Genomic DNA, 20,226 nt, shown 5'->3' with positions numbered 1-20,226 from the left:
CATTCTTAGAAAGGCAACGTCCAAATTTTGCAACATAACAAAAAATGTTACCTGCAGTGCGTTCCATCAGATCCAAATAGCAGTTAAAAATAGGTTGATTTGTTTGAAGCTGTCAGTGCTCCGCCCCCTTAGCTGTAGTGTTTTTGTTTTTCCCTGTCCATGTGCTTTTGTTTGCCTGATTGCCTCATCGCCTTCACCTGCCTGCCTGCCCACCTGCATCCCATCTCCTCATCACCCCAGCCCTATATCTTCCCTGCGCGTCTCTGTCTTGTTGCTAGTTTGTCACAGTGTGTAGCACCTGTTATGGCCCTGCCGGTGGTTCTGTCTGCGTGTTTTTCCCCCATTCTCCACCCTGCTCACATCTAGACCTTGTTTTTGCCTGCTGCCTTGCCACGATTGCCTGATTGCCCACCTGCCCGGTTCCTGACCCTGCCAGCTCTGGTTCCCGACCCTGCCAGCTCTGGTTCCCGACCCTGATTCTGTCCACGGACTGCCTTCCGGTTTTCGACCCTGCCTGTTTCTGATTTGCGATCTGCCTGACGATTTCAATAAAGACGCTTGGAACCCGAAGCTCCCGTGGTCCGCGCCTGAGTCCTTGCCTGAGCCCTGACAGAAGCACTGATTAATGGACTCCATTTCTAATGTATTTACCTATTGTACCAAAGATATAATAGTGGTTATGGGAAACCTTTGAATACAGCATACAGTTAAAACTCCGCAAGTCCATTTCCATAGGCATGTAGCCCTCAAGGACTACACAGCTCCACCCCAGGTCAGAATGTACAGAATGCAATGTGTTTGAATTAAGCAGGCCTAGCTGTTGCTTGCACTATGAGGTTTTGTATTTGTAACTCTGTCACTGTGTGAAGTGGAGTCAGCTGATTGGATGACAATGCTCTGCCTCTGGAGTGACTGCATCTGGTGCTGGGTGAGTAGTTTTCATTCATCAGAGTTTTTGTATGCTGTTTTCTATAATGGTTTTGTGCAGAGGGTTAAGGTGGTTATTCAGTTTAACCACTATGATGCTTTGATAAATTCTCCTGTGTCACCCTTCCTGATCTCTCTTCACTGGCTACAGGTGATGGATTGTATCTGGTGTTGGCCTGCTGAGTGGTGAGAGGAATGGCTCCCTCTTATCTTCAGTGAATTGCCAAAAACAGTGGTGTCCTGTTTATGCAAATCTTTTCATGCCACTCTATTAGATGCACTGTGTAACCTGCTGAATGACTAATGTAGTAGGAGGGATGTTATCAACATTGCTGTTCAATTGAGAGTTTCAGTTAAGGATAGTTGTTTCGCTCCATCCCTCTGAGTTCACATAATCAAATATACGGACAAAGCACTCCATTAATGACCCAGGGAAGCTGTACTCCTGCCACAATTTCTGCACAATCTGTTAGCTACCACATTTGGAAGAGAAATTAATGACGTCCTTGACGTGTAATCTGCTTGTTATCATCTGAGCATAATCTGGACTGTTATCTGCTGTTGCATGTGTCTGAACAGTTTCCACTGACAGAGGCACTAATTGATTCACAGTGCCCTGCCTCAGACTTAGCCCTTGCCTCCTGATCCTAATGCAGTGTCTTCAATTAATTTAGAGACTCAAATTTCTGGGTCAACCACTACTAACCAAGGCAGGCTTTATTAAAATAAAGTGACAGGAAAAAAGAACAGTTGCAGAAAAAAGTTTCAATGGTCATTTTTAAAACAAAGTTACAAATGTACATGTAAAATACAAAACAAAGAGCAACATTTAACTTCTGATACTTTAATAAGATGAGGCTATTTTACATCAAATCACATCTTTTCTTTGATGTTTGAATAATTATTTTCAATTAACATTCAGAACTTTTACAAACATTATAAAACAGGATGCGTACAAGCAGATTTTGTTCACTTTAACAAGGACACACTAAGAGGTTGAAGATACCCACCACTAGACAATGGCTGCATATTTATTGATATTGAACCTTACAGTTCTGAAATGGATTTTTGGTTGGATCACAGCATATGACCAACACTTCCAGGGAATGTATCTTTCTGATCCACTATTGGTCAACTCCCCAGATGTACAGCCATTACTTTAAGCTACGATGAAAGGCGAGATGTCTTTTTGGGAGAATTCCCTTTTCCAAAACCAGAAAAGCTCCCTGAACACACCAGCCATTCTCAGGCCAACCCTTCTTGCTAAGCAACACAGAAGAATTCCTTGTTTGCCCAAAGAATCAGGAACCCAGTGCAAATCATTTCCTGAAGTCAAAGAGGGGCTGTCCATACTGCCGCGTATAAGATGACTTAATTTAAAGGACACTGATTATTTTGATTTCAAGTTTAAGAAAAACAAAACAATACCACAAAGACCAAAAAATGCACTGACCGGCACTCTACAAACTAAAAATAGACACATCACTTCTTTTGGACAGGGCCAGCCTGTTCCGTTTCAACCACAAATCCACAAACCTGACAGACCACACACCCTCCCAATCAGTAGCCTGGCACCAAAATTATTCTTCCAAAACCTACTAATGACTCTTACAAACAACTCCGCAGTGTTTTAGGGTAAGTTTGTCCAATTTTCAGAATCTAGTGCTCCATTTCTGTGTCTGCTGTACAACTGTACCGTTTCTGGGAAACATTCTGAAATGTCATACACCATCATTTCATGTCATTTGCAGCTCTTCCAGAGTCCCAGAATCCTTTGCATGTGTGGTGCACAGCAGAGACATGGGCTGCATCCGAATACTCATACTGCCATACTATATAGTACACAAAAAGCAGTACGTCACAACCTGTAGGGTGTCCGAATACTCAGTAGGCATTTAATAGTAGTCGAATGGTAACCGGATGACCTACTACATCTGAAGTATGCTAATGTACTACTCTACGCTATCCCATAAGTCAGCTGGAGCCCGAATAACCGAAGAAGAATTCCCTGGGAAAAAGAGAAAGAAGATGGTGGTGTAGTCCACTTGGTTAAGCTAACAAATCAATTGGTTTGTTACGTAACGTTAGCTTTTCATTTTACCTCAGGTTGATTGATTTTTAAAACATGCAAACATCAGAGGTCAAAGGACAGGTAAGATGGCAGCAAAGTACATCCGAATTGTGTCCTTACTACTCGCTCACATACTCATAGAACGTACTAGAGTAACAGTAGTACGTTCTTAACCGAAGTTGGTGCATACTGAGTATTTGGATGCAGCCAAGGTGATAAGCATACTGCGCTAGGCATTCATTAAACTCAATGGAAAAAACTTCAGTAGGCCCTCTCCACCACACAACAAAAACCTACAGTTGCTCAAAATTGTGCTTTATTGCCACTCAGTACAATGTTACATCATGAGCACTTAAATAATTATTGCCTGTTGGTTAAAAGTAGAGGTTTCAGGATCAAATTCTGTATGTTGCATCATCATAAAGAGAGAGTCAAGCTGAGGCTTTACACATGGAGAAATCTGTCTGCTTTTCAAATGCAAGTGCAGCAGACTAGAGGCAAATGCAGGGAGATACAAGGAAACTCAAAGGCAAAGCTGTAAACTAATGTAAATAAAATTAATCAACCCTGACCTGTGAGTATGTAGTCGACTGTAATAACATTCTGGCAAAAAATTTCAGATGTGAATTTGAGGATGACAGAACAATGGAATTTTTAACATGTATATACATGTTGAACTTTATGGATGATTCAAAGTATTATGCCATATATGTGAAAATCCCCACTTTTCTGATATGCCTGTTTGGAAAGTCCTCCTGAGGGAGATGAAGGTTTATAAATGAGCCACCAAGACCACAGGCCATTTTGGGTCAGTCTCAGGTCATCAGCTATAATCACTTTTGGCATTACCACTTCCACTGCATGTGTTGCAATACTGGGGTCATCCAGAATATCCTACCATAGAACCAAGGCATATCCCCCACTAAAGCCCAGCATATCCACTTAAGCCATTACTTTTTATAGGGTTAGGGATAGGGATAGGGTAAGCCATTACCTTGTGCAGTAATTTATTCTTAAAGTGCATACTTGTGGGACCAGCTTTTTACCATAAATGGGCTATGGACAGACTGTTCATTAGCTCAGCCTCAGAACCATGAATGTGATAATGCTGAAATCCACACAGCTGGATTTCTCCCTTTTTTATGATTTGTTAATTCTGTGTTCAGCCCTAACAGTCCAGTAACACAATTTGTTTTTTACAAAATGTGGATGCACAGAGCCGTTCTGTTAAGACAGAGTGATGATGGCAAACATGATTCAGAGGAAATGGAAACTGATATGCACTGTCAGACAGGCTCCTGCTTGTGTGAATTTTTGGGGGGATGGGGCAGATGGGGGTCATCTTTGAATTGTGAGGATGATTTAAAGTGTCTTTTAATGCTGATTGAACCAACCCCTCCCACTCCCCCCAACAAAGAGTGGTGCTGGTTGGTGGGTCACTGTGAATGGGCATCACCCCTCACCTGCTCACATTACAGAGCAGCTCTTGGTCTTTTCCTTCCTGAAGGTGGAGAGGAGCAGCTCGGATGTGTTGGGCAGGTGCAGCAGTCTCTTGGAGTGGCGGCGTGTGGGGCTGGGTTTGGGTGGAGCCTGCAACTTGTTCACACAGGCCAGGGCAGCTGTTCGGAAGACACTGTGGACACTCTTCTCAGAAGTGAATGCCGAACATTCCAGGTAGGTCTCTGTGCCCAACTGTGTGGCCATTGCAGCACCCTGGGATTAAGACAGGAGAGGCTGAGGCCTTGCAGCACTCACAGGCTGCAGGAGTGTACAGCAGTTAAGGAAGTAGGGTTATTATCAGTAATACTGGGTGGGATACTTCTGATGAAGTCTAAGCTTAACATGGGGTGTGGACACTGGAAAGTCTACAAATATGCACTTGCTGTATAAACATGTCCGCCAAGCAGAAAATGTGAATCACTCGGTGCTTGAAGTGGAAAAAAAAGTGCCGGTACACCCCTTATTCACATGTTGGCGTCAGTGGCAGTTCTAGACCAATTTTACTTGGGGGGCCAAACTGGGGCCAGTTGTTTTGTCAGAGGGGCACATTTGACCAGGGACAAAAGAGACAAAGACAGTGTTCAAGCTTTCAAAATTTTTAGTTCTATATATAAAGTAATAGCGCACAAAAAACAACATGAAATACCATGATTGGTATTTGTTTCAGTAACTCACAGTTACAGTTACAATTTTATTAAATTACAATATTGAAAACAAAATAAAACACATTCCTGTTAGCTTCAGCTCAAGTTACAGTACATTCTTTGCTGCAACACTTCTTTATAAGGCTCAATGAACACTACAAGGCAAGGTCTACTGTAGTAGAGGGTCTCTGCATCCCAGTCTGTATTTTCCTTTCTAGAATTTCACATTACAGCAACTGTATTCTGTGTTTTTTGTAATTTTTGGCAAACCAATCAACAAATGAGTCAAGATTCAAAGCCTTTGCCCTCCTAGACTCAATACTTAGTACACCCAGATTGCTCAAACTCTCATCGGTTATGGTGGACCTGAGGTAAGTTCTAAGGGATCCACTTAGAATGTTGAGTCACATTTGTTCCGCCTTTCGCGTCAGCGCCATATCATCACAAGAAATCGATCATTTTTATTCAGGGCTGGGCGGCATAGCTGAAAAATTTATCAAGATAAAATGTTTCATTTCAGTTGATATCGATAATTATTGATAATTTTTAATGACCTATTTTTAATAATTACCAGGAGAAAAAAGTTTGAATTTAACCACTTTATTTTGAATTTAACCACCTTACTTTGAATTTAACCACTTTATTTATCAAGGCACACAGGTAATAATTTTAATGTTAACAGAACAATGAAAAACACACAAATAAATAAACATAAGTAAGGATAAAGGAATGATCTCATCTTGATACACATTAAATAAAGCAAGCAAGTAAAATCAACGTTGAGATAAACTGACCTAACATCAATAAGATGCAATAAACAAACAAACATTAAAGAAACTCTTGAACTTAGTAAATAAAATGTTACAAAATTTGTGAAATGTAAAAGTGTTTTGTAAACGTAGAAAAGTAAACTTTGAGGTAGATCAACCTAACATCTGTAAGATGTAACAAACATTTTAAAAACCTCTAAAACTCAGTAAACAAAATGAGATAAAATGTAAACTGTAATGTAACTTACAAGATCAAATTCAACTTTGAGGTAGAGCAACCTAACATCAAGATGTAATAAACTATATTAAAAGACAATAACTACCCAGTACACAAAAATGTTCTTAAAAAGTCCAAAGGGTGGGACTGGCTAGCTGATCTTTCCTTTTTATCAACAATTTCCTCACCGTCTGCACTCATTTTCTCACTCCACGCTGTTTCTGTTGTTGTGTCACATGTTGATGGCGCAACCGAATGATACACCTGTTAAATGACTGGCTGTTTGCGTGTCACTCTCAGCATACTCCATAATCAAGGGATATGATAGGCTGTTTATGAGCCAGGGAGAGAGCATGCTTGGGGTTTTTTTCATGCAAACGAACTTTGCATATTCGTTATGTGCTTTCCTGGTGGTTTGCATTTAATGCATTTAAGTGAAACTATCGAACATTCTATCAAACAATTTTCTTATTGCTATTGATGAAGGACCACATGTATCAACAGTGCGTATGCACTAAAATCGTGCTGAGCACTTTTCTACACATAAAATACTATTTATGAAAAGATACTTGCCGGGAAAATATGCGTACCTCTGCGCGTGGTCTCCAGATGGCGTACGCATAAAATTTGTAATTTGCAGATTGGTAACACCAAGAGGAACTAATGGTGATGTAAGTAAACGGGTCATGTGTCAGATGAGTGTTATCGTGCATGCATCCATGTGAAATGCTGGTTTAACTGTAAACTGTGAACAATGTCGTACATTATGGCAAAACTGACTGCCAGTTTGGAATTATATTAACATTGTAATTGGGCCTTGTAGTCAAAAAAATCAAAACGTCACAGATCACCATGTGTAACCAAACATTTTTAATGTGTACTTCTATATAACTGGCATTTACAACGTATAAGCTTAAAGCATTCACAATCAGTATGGCTGTGCTAGCGCTTTTAAAGGATATCGAGAATAACCTAATCAGGCATGAACGTGTGTTCAGAGACCAGGCGGACTTATTAGCCATACATCATCACTGGCAAAGAAGTCGCTTTAGATTGCCAAGGGCCATTCTGTGAGGAACTGGAGCCTCTTCTCCTCAGAGAAATGCAGAGAACCCATGCAATACCGGTTCATCTCCAAGTTCTAACCACCTTGGGTTCTCTCACCACCGGGACACTCCAAAGAGAGCTTGCAGACAGGACGGGAATATTACAATCCTCTCTGAGCTGTATCACGCCCATAGTATGGGAAGGGATCACCCAGATGACTCCAGAATATATAACGTTTTGTTAGACTGCGGAGGAACAGGCCAATATCAAAATGCACTTTGCAGCAATGGCTGGTTTTCTTAATGTAATTGGCGCAATCGACTGCACTCACATTGCAATACGGGAACCAAAAGAGGATGAAGTTGTTTTTGTAAATCAAAAACACTTCTTCTTCACCTCCTCCACTGTACACACCTGAAACTGCATTCATAGCACTCCACATTTTTCCGTCGATTTGAAATGCCGCTTTTCTGGCCTCCAAAAAGGACTTTTTTTTTCTTCTCTCCACCTCATCAACCATCACCTCTATCTCCGTGTTCAAATAATTTCTTCTCTTATGTCCTACCATTGATCCTCAACATCAATCTCTGCATTTCACTCAGATTTATCTGGGATCTTTATATGCTAATTAGACTAATTAAAGACATGTCTCGGTCCATATAAGAACAATTGTGGGAGTGGACGTTAAGCAGGTTCATGTGCACATAATGTCATGCTGATTTGATTTACACTCAGATTTATGAACACAATCAGGCGTACATGGTGTTTGATAACTCTGACAAAAAAAACCTCCGTACACAAACCGTAGGATTCTGCGTACGCATGTTCCTACGGCAAGTTGTACACAAGGATTGACACATATGTCCCGAAGTGTCTATCGCGGTACATATCGCTATCGTTTTATCGCCCAGGCCTAAATTATTTTTGTAGACTCTTTGTTCAGAGGGGGCCACAGGGGAGTCCAAGCTCAGTGTTACAGGGGCACTGGCCCCTGTTGGCTGGTCTCCAAAACCTCCTATGGTTGGCGTGTGTATCGGCTTGTATCAGTAAATCATTAAGTATTACATTCTGAAATTCTACAGTGAATAAAAGATACTAGGAGATATCGCTGATGTTCACAACATAAATTTATTTACTCAAAGGGACAACCATTTGCCAAACTATTACTTGTATAATATATAATAATAATATATAATAATTTAATAATGTAATATCTGTATGACATGAGGCATGTTATAGCATAGTAGAACACAGCATGTGAAATAGAACAGCGCTAGAAACTCTTAAAAACAGGTACAGTATTGAAATCAGGTTTGAAATTCAAAACCTTTCGCGGGTGTTTCAAAGACACCAAGAATATGAGCAAATATACAAGTCAAACCTTATGATGTTTTGCACATTTCCGAGTGCAAAACTCGGCCCATGTTCACTCCATTTAACTCTTGCACACTCACATCAGTTGGCATATCTGTAAATGGACGTTCATGCTTACCGATTTTGTAGGTTGTTCTGAACACTCAGCAAGTTGTATCATTTTCTTGTTAAGTTTATCGCGTGATGCCATCTTTTCAATTTCTGCTGCCTTTAAGTGGGATCTGGAATTTCTGTGTTCCTTGATTTTCTTATGCAATGATTGTTGTTGTCTAGCCTTGTCAGTACCAAAGGCAGAAATTAAACACTCATTCCACTCAGTTGACAGCCTCGGTCCCTGCTCTTTCTGAGCAGCAAGCGATGGAACATTGCTACATACTTTGCACCCAAGGTTTTTGTCTTTGACAATGAGCCAGTTGTTCTGGGAGCAAAAATACATCATTTGATCCTTTGACCAACAGTCTGGCCATTCATCTTTACTGACGTTATTGTTAACATTGTAGTTGGCTGCAGTAGATTTAGCCCCTGATCTTTTCAATAGCTAGAAACGCCCATGGCATTAACATTACATTACTTAGACTAGCATTAACGTTACTCAAACTTGTTGAGAGAATGGGAACAGGGGAGCGTCACATAGTGCCCCCTGGGTGATGCAGTTTATATAGGGTCATTTTGAATCGCCCAGAACCTGATATGGAGAGGGCAGAAAAGAGTACCGGCAGCTTGTGAGAAGTGCTGGTACACAAGAAAAAGTCAACGGTAGGCCAAAGAGTAAAATGTAGAAGTGCTGGTACTGCGTACCGGTGAGTACTGGCCCACTTCGAGCACTGGATCCACTAGATGTGAAGAGGAAGTCAACTGTGATTTCAGTAAAGGATTTAACATATTTATACTGTTCCCTTTTTATATTCTACAATTTCACTGGATACAAGGTATAATAAAGAAGCATTTGAGCATGTTACAAACAGTAAACAGTCTTTTATGTATTTGAACACAAAAAACTGCAAGATTCGAATGAATTAAAAACATATTTCCACTCCATGTATTTGCATATTTCTTATTTTTCACTGAGCAGACACTGAAGGTTCTTTCCATGTTATCTTGTGTTCCTTGAGAGTCAACATCTTTGTCTGCAGATATGTGGATTTTTCAATGAACACTGTCTCTGGGAAAATGATTTGTTTCATATGCACTCTGCTGGGTTGATGGTCTTACCTGCTCCTGAGATATGGGCGTCTGCTTCTGATTGGACAGTTCCTGCAGAGTGCAGACATCTGTACGCAGGTCTGTTTTGCAACCGACGAGAAGAACATGCGTGTTAGGACAGAAGTCCAGGATTTCCTTCTTCCACTGCCATGACAGAAAGTAAGAGAGTGAGAGAAACAAGCATATAGACAGAGACACAAGATAGAGCAGAACACAGAGACAGAGATGGGCAGAGAGAAAGGGACAAAGAACAAGATGGGAGAGAATGACAGAGAGGGAGAGAGACATTGAAAGGTATACAGGTGTGAGTAGTGTTTCAAAAGCAGGAGGCCAGGATCTGCCCACCTATATATCATATGGTTCTGTCCCAACTGAAAAACCAAAAGGATACAGAGATTAACTTGAACATAGGAGACAGAGTCATGGCTGTATTTGATGAATGAAAAAAAAAAAAACATGTGAAAAAGCATTAAAATGGCCTATATTTGTGGTTGTATTACAGCTCACTACATAGACAAATGCCACAACTGGATTGTTCATTGAATAGTGAACCATGAATGTAAGTCACTCTTGAATACCACACATTAATCACAGGAGAGTATACTGTGATGTATTTTATCAGACACTTATTAATTCATAAACAGGTCACTCCACTCAGTCACATTCTATCTAAACTCAATTCTGCAATGGGCGGGATTATCCACTGTGTCCCAGTTTTTGGCAGAGTCCTTTGGCAGAGAATTTAAGCAATTGCATACTGGGGATCAACGTGACTGGGATGGAGAGTGCCTGGACACAGGTCCTGATGCTGAGCACGGATGTGGATATTTGAGGCAGTTACCTTCTTCAGTGCACTGTCGACAGTGTCTGGACGACTCACATCGAAACACAGGAGAACTGCATCAGAGTCACTGTAGCAAAGGGGCCTAACGTTGTCGTAATATGGGGAACCTGAAGGACAAAATGTTGCATTTCACCTCAGACTCTGACCCCACATTTTTTCAAAACTACCTGTAGCATCACTGATGATGAACTCTTTTGATATCACCTGGACCCTGTTTGTTGTCAGTTTCAAAGTAGCTAATTATACCGTCAACGCCTTTGGGTGTATAGATTTAAAATAATTGATTTAACCAATACAATTATACTTAGCAACTACAACACTGGGAAAATACTTGGCTAGCTACTTGTTAGCTTTAGTTTTTGGTTCTGCCCTTTTAAAATAAAAACAGCTTAGTCAAATTGTGCCTGTATCATTTCCAAGAGTGGTGGGGCGGCAGTGTAGCATAGTAGTTATGGAGCAGGACTTGTGACCCAAAAAAATGCTGGGTCGATTCCCGGCTGGGGCACTGCTGTTGTACCCTTGGGCAAGGTACTTAATCCCAAATTACCCTAGTAAATATCCAGCTGTATAAATGGATAACATTGTAACTGATGTAAGTGGCTGTGGGTGAGAGTGTCTGCTAAATGCCAATAATGTAATTACTTTTCACTCAAATATACAGTAGTGTCATACATGCTGCTTTTGTATTTGATCTTCTAACTTGTTAGATTGAGAAATTTTGGGGAATACTGTATATCAATTGAAATGCTCTGAATGAAGGCTACTGTGCCTTCATGACGTTACAGATGAAGATGTATGATCATTGTAGTCAAGCACAGTATGCGTCCATTGAAAACAATACTTTACATGTAATACCATAATGCTAGTACAGCACAGAAATAAAATTTGCTTTGTTTAACTGTAAAATGCAAGAGTAATATGGGCAAAATACTTTTTTGGATAATATTGAAACCCCACACCCTGCTTAACATAACACATTTCTTCAGGTGATATCAGGTGGTATTAAGTTGCTTCCATGTATCATGAAATAAAATGAGTTATGTTTAATCACTATCATTCTCTTGTTCAGGAGGAAATACGTGTTTGGTTTACAGTCATGCACATTACACTTCAGGAAAAACAAGTTCAAAACCCTGAAATTTTTAAAATGACAGACAAAGGACAGGCAGAGCAGTGCTACATTGTCAGCCCCCCCCCCCCCCCCCCAAGGGTGCTGCCATTTCCCATCTTTCCTTATACCTGATATGGTGAAGAGGAAGCTGATGGAAGTATGAATTCTTACATACACCTTTCAGCAGAGATTATGCAACAGGCTGTCAGGGGCGGTCGGCAGACGCTCACACTCATGCGCAGAATCCTTAAGCAAGCCCACCCCCACCCCTTGTCTCCTACACGCGCGTTACATACAGTCCCCCAGTTACCACGGAAACCGCCTTGGAGTGCATCATCTGCATCCAGCATTCCACTTACCCCCCTCTATCCATATTGGCATCCCTAACACCGCCCCCATATTCCAAATCATGATCATTACACCTTGCACCTACTCACCCACATACTGCAGAAGAGGCTGCTTTATGTAGTTATCTCAGTCCACATATGCACACACACACATGTAGACATGTACTCACACATGGAGCTGTTCCTCTCCTTCTGTTTGGTTACATCTTTAGCTCTTAGGTTCTTTTTAATCTTAGAGAAATCCCACATGAAACTGTACAAGACGCACCTCCATAACATCAGTGATCTTTTGCTATGCTACACAAAAAAATTCCATTACTAATGGTGGAGTTCACATGTGTGTGTTTAGCACTCCAGGCAGTGGATCCTTTGGATTAGTTTACAGACAAATTAAATGGACCAGATGACCAGAGAGCAGCACTGAACAAAAAGGACTTGCAGCAAAATTCCAATAAATAGCTGAGATTGGAACGTATTGCACAATGTTGCTACAGAGAGAGAAATCACCACTACAAAGGGCATGGTTGCAAAAGTAGCTGAAAAAACCCTGGTCTAATCCTGAGGATGAATCATGTGATCCTTGCTGAAAATGACACAAGCCTGTAGCATTTGCATTAATGAGACCTCATGTGGTCTGTCTGCCTCAAGGGGACATCCAGGAAGTGGCTGCGCTTAAAAGAGAAACTGATTGATGCCAAATCATGAAACACTGACTGGTAAAAGGGAACTAAGGAACATGTTGCATTCAGTTTTCCCAATGAGTCACACAAATCCTGGGAGGGATGAAGGGGGAAAAGGAGTGCATCTATACACAAGCCAGTCTTGATCCTCTGGCTGCTCTCCTAATGCCGCAGTGAAAAACAGCATTTTCCATCTTGCTTGTTCAGAGAGTACAGCATTTTGTATGTACAGGGAGCTTCCGTAACTATCAAGATATAACTAGATAGTATCACACTAGATAGTATCACACGTAAAAACGTTTTGGAAATCAACTTGCACAACAATATCTGCTAAGGAAATAAAGTAGGTTTGGCTGTTCTTGATGGTGATTTTGTACCAAGCCTTTGAAACTAATCCTCCAACAAAGTCATTAATTCCCCTTGACCCACAGTCACTAATTCCCCATGACACATAGTCACTAATGCCCTATCACTGACACTCATTGATCCCATTAACCTACAGTAAATGATCATCTATCACAATCACAAATTATCCATCACCTACAGTGATTAAACCCCTTCACTCACAAGCACTAATCCCCCAAGAAAGTCAATAATCCCCCAAAAGTGACTCTTCCCCCTTCAATTACTGTCACTAATATCCTATAACACTGTCACGACTTACTTACTAATCCCTCAGGGAATACAGGAATACCCAGTGAGCACAGATAAAAAGATAGACAGGGGGCATAGAGATGCACCTCCTCTGACTGACAGCGATGCACTGAATAGGTCTACTGCATTGCTCTGAACAGAGCGCTGTGGTCCTATTCAAAACCGCTCTGGCTTGACTCCTCTCCCATGTCTTCACAGCAAAACCAGGCAAAAAACTGCAGTTTCTGATGAAAACAGAGAGGTGTCAAGAGTGAAAATAAACTGCAGCAGTCCTGTAGTTGAACAAAATCTTGTCCCATGATGTAGTGTCTGTGGTATAGAACTGAAATGGAAATGGGGTCACAGTGCTACTGAGGTGAGCCCCACATAGGAAAAGTCTGTTACACACCAATGCCACTGCAGCACCCCTGCTAGATTTCTTATTAATAAAGGCTTTCATTTAACACCTCAATCCAATGTGTCAAACTCTTTCAGATTAGTTTATCAACACAATTCAATATTCACATCTGTCCTAGGCAAATTATCATTCAGCCATTTGATTCTTACACAACTGGCTTGAATCACTGCACCATGCATCTGATCAATACATCAATTCCCTTTCACACACTCATGCCCTTCTTTCTTCAGGGGAGTCTGTCAGAACTCCACACAGTTACTTTCTTTTGATTTGTCCAGACAGTCTGCATAATGAATCTGTATCAATGAAGAAATTATGAAAATTCACAAAGAAAAAAGATGCCACTTAGTAACTCCGTTAGTACTTATGTAGCTACTGAATTTATAGGGGTAATACTAACTATGCTAATATTTGAAAAAAGATGGATGAGACAATGATAAAACTGATATGATTTATGATATTATATTCATATCATTAGCTAACCAGCTACGTCTAGCCCCTAGCCTGGCAGACAATGACATTACTGAGGTCTAATCAGAACAACTGCAAGAATATTCCAACAACATTCTACTATCTCTGTAAAATGTTTAAAAAATGCAGGATGACGCCAGTGTTGCCATACAGTTGTGCATCTAATAACTGTAGAAACAAAACAAAAACTTCAGCTCAATAATGACATAATTTGTTCACGTCATGTCATGCCAAAAGGCTCATTTTATAATTTTCTTATATTATTAAAATGTTCAAGTACATTGTGACACTTCACATCGTACATATTCTGAAGTAGGAATGTAGTCTGATGCGACGCCCAGAGCTGTTTAACATTCTATTAAAAGACTCATGAGGCTAGGCGAGGTCAGAGGTCTTGAACAAGGTCTATAAGGGACAATGGAGGGAGATTTTCCCAAGAATGAAAGATAAGGGACATGCCTAGACACCCCAGCCCCCCCAGCCCTCCCAGCCCTCCCCTGCTGCTCCCCCCTCCACTGAGCCCCTCCCTGCCTCTGCAATGGTGGAATGTTGCTGCCCTTGTGCTGATGATGAGGGAACCCCAGTCAGACTGTGTGGTCACCTGCACTCAGCCCTCCAGGGAATCCCCTGTCAGAACACAGCCGCTGCTTTGGAGTGCCTATTCTGCTCAGTGTGCACCTTGTAACATACATTTGTGTCTGAGGCCAATTCAGCCACCGTGAGAACCCAAGCGTTCATATTCTCGTGACATACACAGAGGGGTGCATCTCCAGGGCTAACCTACACTTCAGAGGGTTTCTGCAAAACTAGCACTGACCACTACTAAGGATGGTTTCTCCTCTTTTGAAGGACTCCTCTCCTGTTGCCTGTTTGCACAAAGTGCAGTACATAATTTCCTTATTTGTTTTCTCTCATAGTTGATTCCAATTGTTTATATTTTTCTGCATTGGTGCCATTGTATTACATTAACTCAGCTCTATATGCCTCTAATCAAATATCTTGAAGCATACCTTTCTCTTCACAGTAGCCTAAAGGAAATCTCACCACAGTAGCCAAAACATAAATGTAACACATATCACAGTATCACACAGCTCACAATTTAGAAATTATCTGCATACACTGTCAGACAGTTAGAGAAACTCTGCTAAGTACCTTTCTCAAGTGTACAATGGCTGTGTCCTGCCTGAGAATTGGACTTTTGGCTTAGAAGCCCATGCACTTAACCACTAAACAGCACATCACACTGCCAACCATTCAGAAAACTCCAAAAATACTGCTGTAGCAGTCATATCCTATAAATGCTTCTTCCACACTGAAATATGAGGCACTCCATCTTCCAGGTCCTTCCAGCATACTTGCTCAGCTTATGTCCCACCAGCCAGCCTGATTAAACGACTGCACTGCCTGTAGAGCCTCAGCCCCCACTCAGAGGCAGGGCTGCTGCAGAGTTTCAGCTCCAACCTAAAGCCCATTTAAGTTTCTCAAAATTGCTGCCCATTCAGTCTGGTGTGTGTGTGGCGAAGGTTGGGGGATGTGCAGAGTGTATATACTGTGTTACAAACCCCCATCCATACCATGTTATGTTGAGCTCCTTCTTGAAATGTGTGTGGTACTATGGGAGTAAACAGGACCCTACAGGTCTGAGATAAAGACCTACATAGTCAGGTTCAAAATCAACCTACTACATCCAGACAAGGTTTCACGTGCACACTGCATTGCTTCTGGACTTACAAAGCAAAATGCACCTGTCTGAAATTATATTAGGGTTTAAAATCTGCTTTGGTCTTGACAGAAATTGTCAGAGGGAAGAGTGGGGGGGGTCGTCAAGGCAACCCCTGCTCCATCTTCAGGTCCAGAGCTTGGAGTTCTGGAATTAGTGCCGCTCTAAGTATAACTGTCTTCTAAAAGCATTTCTGTATTGGGATGTCATCCCAATTTAAAATCCTTGTGTGCTGAACAGCTAAAAGGTTTTTAGGACACACAGCATAGCCAGAAACACTACAAATGGTTCTACGGTCAAAATACACATTACTTAGCGACTTTTATCAATTCATCTAAAAAACTACCAGCCAACTAGACCCCATACCAACCAGCTTCCTAAAACCGCTACTACTGTCAGGACTCAGGCACGGACTCAGACGCGGACCACGAGTGCTCCAATTCCAGGCGTTTATTAACAGAATCGTCAAGCAGGCAGTCCAAAACAGGCAGTGTCAAAATACCAGGTAGGCAGTCCAAGGGCAAAACAAGGATCAAAACAGCAACAGGCAGGGTCAAACCGTGAAGGCAGGCAGATCAAGCAATCAGGACAGAAGGGCAGGCAAAGACGATGTCGAGGAACAGGCGAGGCAAAAACCAGCAAAATCCAAACAGAGAAACGCAGGCGAGAAACACAGGCGGGCAGAAACACTGAAACAAACTGGCAAACAAGACAGAGACAAGCAGGGTAGATATAGGGCTAGGCTGATGAGGTGATGGGAAGCAGGTGTGCAGGCAGGCAGGTGGAGACAATCAGGTGGGCGGAGACAGGGCGGAGAGCGGGGCAGGGCTAGAACACAAGGAAAACAAAAGCACATGGACAGGAAAAAAAAAAAACAACAGCTAGGGTGCGGGAGCCCTGACAACTACCTGCAATTGGCACACCATTATTAAGTCTTTTCAATGCCTCCCTTACATCTGGACACGTACCTCAGTCTTTCAAAGTAGCGGTTATCAAGCCTATTCTGAAGAAGCCCAATCTAGATCCCAATGACCTGTCAAACTATAGGCCCATCTCGAATCTTCCATTCCTCTCAAAAATCCTGGAAAAAGTAGAATCAAAACAACTCTGCATTTTTACACACTAACATCATTTTGGAAGTCTTTCAGTCCGGGTTTAGACCTCATCATAATATGGAAACCGCTCTCCTGAAAGTGCTCAACGATCTGCTACTCTCCTGCCACAATGGCTGTATCTCTCTTCTTAGGCTACTTGACCTGAGTGCTGCCTTTGATACCATCGATCATTGTATCCTCCTCGACTGCCTCAAAAATCTGGTTGGCGTAAGTGGACAGGATCTATCCTGGTTTAGGTCCTATCTATCAGAAAGATATCAGTTTGTCTCCATTAACAATGAATCTTCTGTTCGTTCCAGAGTAAGATATGGTATACCACAAGGATCTGTGCTTGGGCCTCTGCTCTTCTTGTTATACATGTTGCCTCTCGGCGATATCATCCGTAAACATGACATTAGCTTCCACTGTTACGCGGATGACACTCAGTTATACATATCAGTCAAACCTGATGTCCCTCTGAATATCTCAAACATGGAGGCCTGCCTAACAAATGTGAAGAATTGATGGCCCAAAATTTTCTCCTCCTTAACTCAGACAAAACCTAAATTTTGGTCGTTGGCCAAAATTCAATCAGGAGCAAATTCACTCACTTTACACTGGACCTTGATGGTGTCTCCCTCTCCTTGAGTGCAGCTATCAAAGACCTTGGTGTCGTTATTGATCCTGAGCTCAAGTGGCAAAGTAAAGCAAAGCACACAACTAGCCTACACTTTTATTTTCTCCATTTCTGAACTTGATGTTATTAGAGACAACACAAGTTTTCTAAAAAAAGATTTGTTAAGGGCAAAGCAGTATGTTGTAAAGGCTTCATATCATTAACTTAAACCCAACAGCATAATAATAATGCAAGCACTAGAAATTCAATGATTACTGATCATCATAAATATTCTAAGAATAAATGTATGTCATGAAAAATGTTTACCTTAAATATTGGTTGACTATACAACAAACAAAGGGTTTCCCTTTTTCATAGAATATGCTTATTTCAAAAACAACCAACGGAATTGTTGCGTTATGAACGTATTTGTGATAGCATACAAGCCCGAGGTCTTCAGGTCTTTGCAAAATTCATACTGCATATGTTCGGAATACCCATTGCATTGCTGCATGAATCGAAAAAATATCACAAATCAACATTCCGCTGCAGACATCACATGAGGTTTTCATCACACTGACAACTGCTGCACTACGTCTACATTTGCTTAAGAGGTTTGCCTAGCTGACACAGGATCAGTGATTATCTACAGATGAACTCGTCATTCTCAACACCATAAAAGCATTTTTATATTTTATCATCCATCCGCGAACCCATGTTAAATGATAACAGGAGCTCACTGACATGCGTATTGGGAAAATACAGCAAAATACACGCGCTCGTGAAACAACTGTCGCCGTTTAGCCTCATTGACACATTTCCCTGTCCATTTATTTCTACCTCAGCGGTCAAAAATCAACTTATAAATTTTCCCCAAACAGCAGTGATTGAGTTTATTTATGTATACATAAAACAATATTACTCTTGTACTGCATTGCTTTAATTTGGCTACGTGTATTCTTTTAAAATTATAACAAAAGCGTCCCTCTGTTATTGCTAACATGTTGCAAGGTTATTATTATTTATAAACAGATATATACACTGTATCTATAATCATATGCTCTTAGAATTAACGGTCCATATCGGCCTTTCTCAGATTTGAAAGCGTGCGTTTCCGCAGTCCATATGGAGACCGTCGACACCTCTCACCTGACGTGTCCCAAAGACTCAGCTCCACGCGCTGCTCCTCAACCTCCAAACAGGCAGTGTAATTCTCAAACACTGTTGGTACATACGTCTGGAAAATTAGAAAGGTCACTATCAGCGTAATTCCATTTAATAGGCCGTAACATCATTAACCGCAGTGCTGTAACAATTTTAAAGCAGTTTTCTAGAGTATTTTAAGGACACACGTCGTTCGAATGGTGAGATACTTCGTAACAGCTGCATTCAGGTATCGGGTAACTATACTCACAGCAACAAGCTAAAAGAATTATTACTGAGTCATTGCAACATTTAGTCAATCGCCGGCTTACTGTTGGCTTTTCTCCTTGCCAACATTCATATTGCCCATTAAGCTCTTGACAGCTGCGTGTTTAAATGCATGTTCATTGTCCATAAATACTGCTCTTACATGCAATATACTTCATTAATACAAGGAAGGTGAATCTATACGTGTACAAGTTCACGAACACTACATCAAAAATATTGCAAATACAGTGTATTCCTTAACAGTGGGCACCAATAAGCTTCCAAATCAATGAAAGCGAACTGTCACGACAGAATTGACATACCTCTGGGTAACAGTCCTTGGCTAATACTTGCAGCATCGCCGTTTTTCCGCATTGGACATCCCCAACCACCACCAGTTTGCATCTCACCACCAGTGGTTGAGTATTTCTCCTCTCCTTCATTATGATTTTTATGTGAAAACGGCAGTGCTATAAAAATACACAAAGGATCAAAACAGTCAGCGCAGGTACTTAGCACCACGTTTTGCGCTCTCACTGCCACCTCAGCCCGTCCGTCCGCAGCTTGTTGATGTTAATAAACTGCGCAGAAGCTCTTAATATGCAGCGTCGCCAGCCAATGAGCGTACAGTCTTAATGTCAGACCTATGCTACAGTAGCAGAGCTGAAGTGATTAGCTCGTGTGAGTCCTGCGTAAAGCCATAGGCAGCAGGTAGCCGAGCGGTTACAGCAGCTATGTCACTCCCCGAGACCTGGTTAAGCAGCGTTGTTGCCGATGTGCTAATGGCAGTATGCCTTTAGCTCAACTGGCAACGACGCCGGCTTTAAGGGATTGGTAGCAAGCCGTGAGAACCTCGGTTTGAATCCCGCTGATTCCCGTTAATATCCAATACACAACGCAGTAAGATACCATCTGTTACACTACTCTAGTGATGAAATTCCGTTCTTCGAGCATGACCATTGGCGTCAACTTTTGGCAGGTATTGCTAATTAATATGCAGATATTCGTAAATTCTTTCAGAACAGACGATTAGAGAAATCTGTCAAATCAATGAGAGATTATTGGCAAAGTCATCTGGCCATGGAAACAGTGATGCTTATGTAATGCGTCCACGGACAGGCAAATTAAA

General features: G+C 41.4%; 1 protein-coding gene across 1 annotated transcript; it reads right to left on the bottom strand.

Moving 5' to 3' along the window:
• Positions 1 to 3,099: 3,099 nt before the first annotated feature.
• Positions 3,100 to 19,643, bottom strand: rnd1b (Rho family GTPase 1b). The gene is made up of 5 exons (XM_036534228.1): positions 19,421 to 19,643; positions 18,837 to 18,924; positions 10,595 to 10,704; positions 9,763 to 9,897; positions 3,100 to 4,711 (listed from the first exon to the last, which is right to left on the bottom strand). The coding sequence occupies exons 1-5, from the start codon at positions 19,538 to 19,540 to the stop codon at positions 4,466 to 4,468; spliced, it is 699 nt and encodes a 232-aa protein (XP_036390121.1). The 5' UTR covers positions 19,541 to 19,643; the 3' UTR covers positions 3,100 to 4,465.
• Positions 19,644 to 20,226: the final 583 nt, after the last annotated feature.

This window comes from Megalops cyprinoides, chromosome 7 (assembly GCF_013368585.1).
Source record: "Megalops cyprinoides isolate fMegCyp1 chromosome 7, fMegCyp1.pri, whole genome shotgun sequence".
NCBI classification, from domain to species: domain Eukaryota; kingdom Metazoa; phylum Chordata; class Actinopteri; order Elopiformes; family Megalopidae; genus Megalops; species Megalops cyprinoides.
Note: the sequence above shows the minus strand (reverse complement) of the source record. Positions and strands in the feature narration are given on the sequence as shown.

Excerpts from the sequence above, each read along its gene's own strand:
- rnd1b (XM_036534228.1), bottom strand. The coding sequence starts at position 19,540 with ATGAAGGAGAGGAGAAATACTCAACCACTGGTGGTGAGATGCAAACTG. Across the intron at positions 10,705-18,836 it reads GAGTCTTTGGGACACGTCAG|GTTCCCCATATTACGACAAC; the intron begins GTGAGAGGTGTC and ends TTTGTCCTTCAG. Across the intron at positions 4,712-9,762 it reads CGCCCATATCTCAGGAGCAG|GGTGCTGCAATGGCCACACA; the intron begins GTAAGACCATCA and ends TCTTAATCCCAG.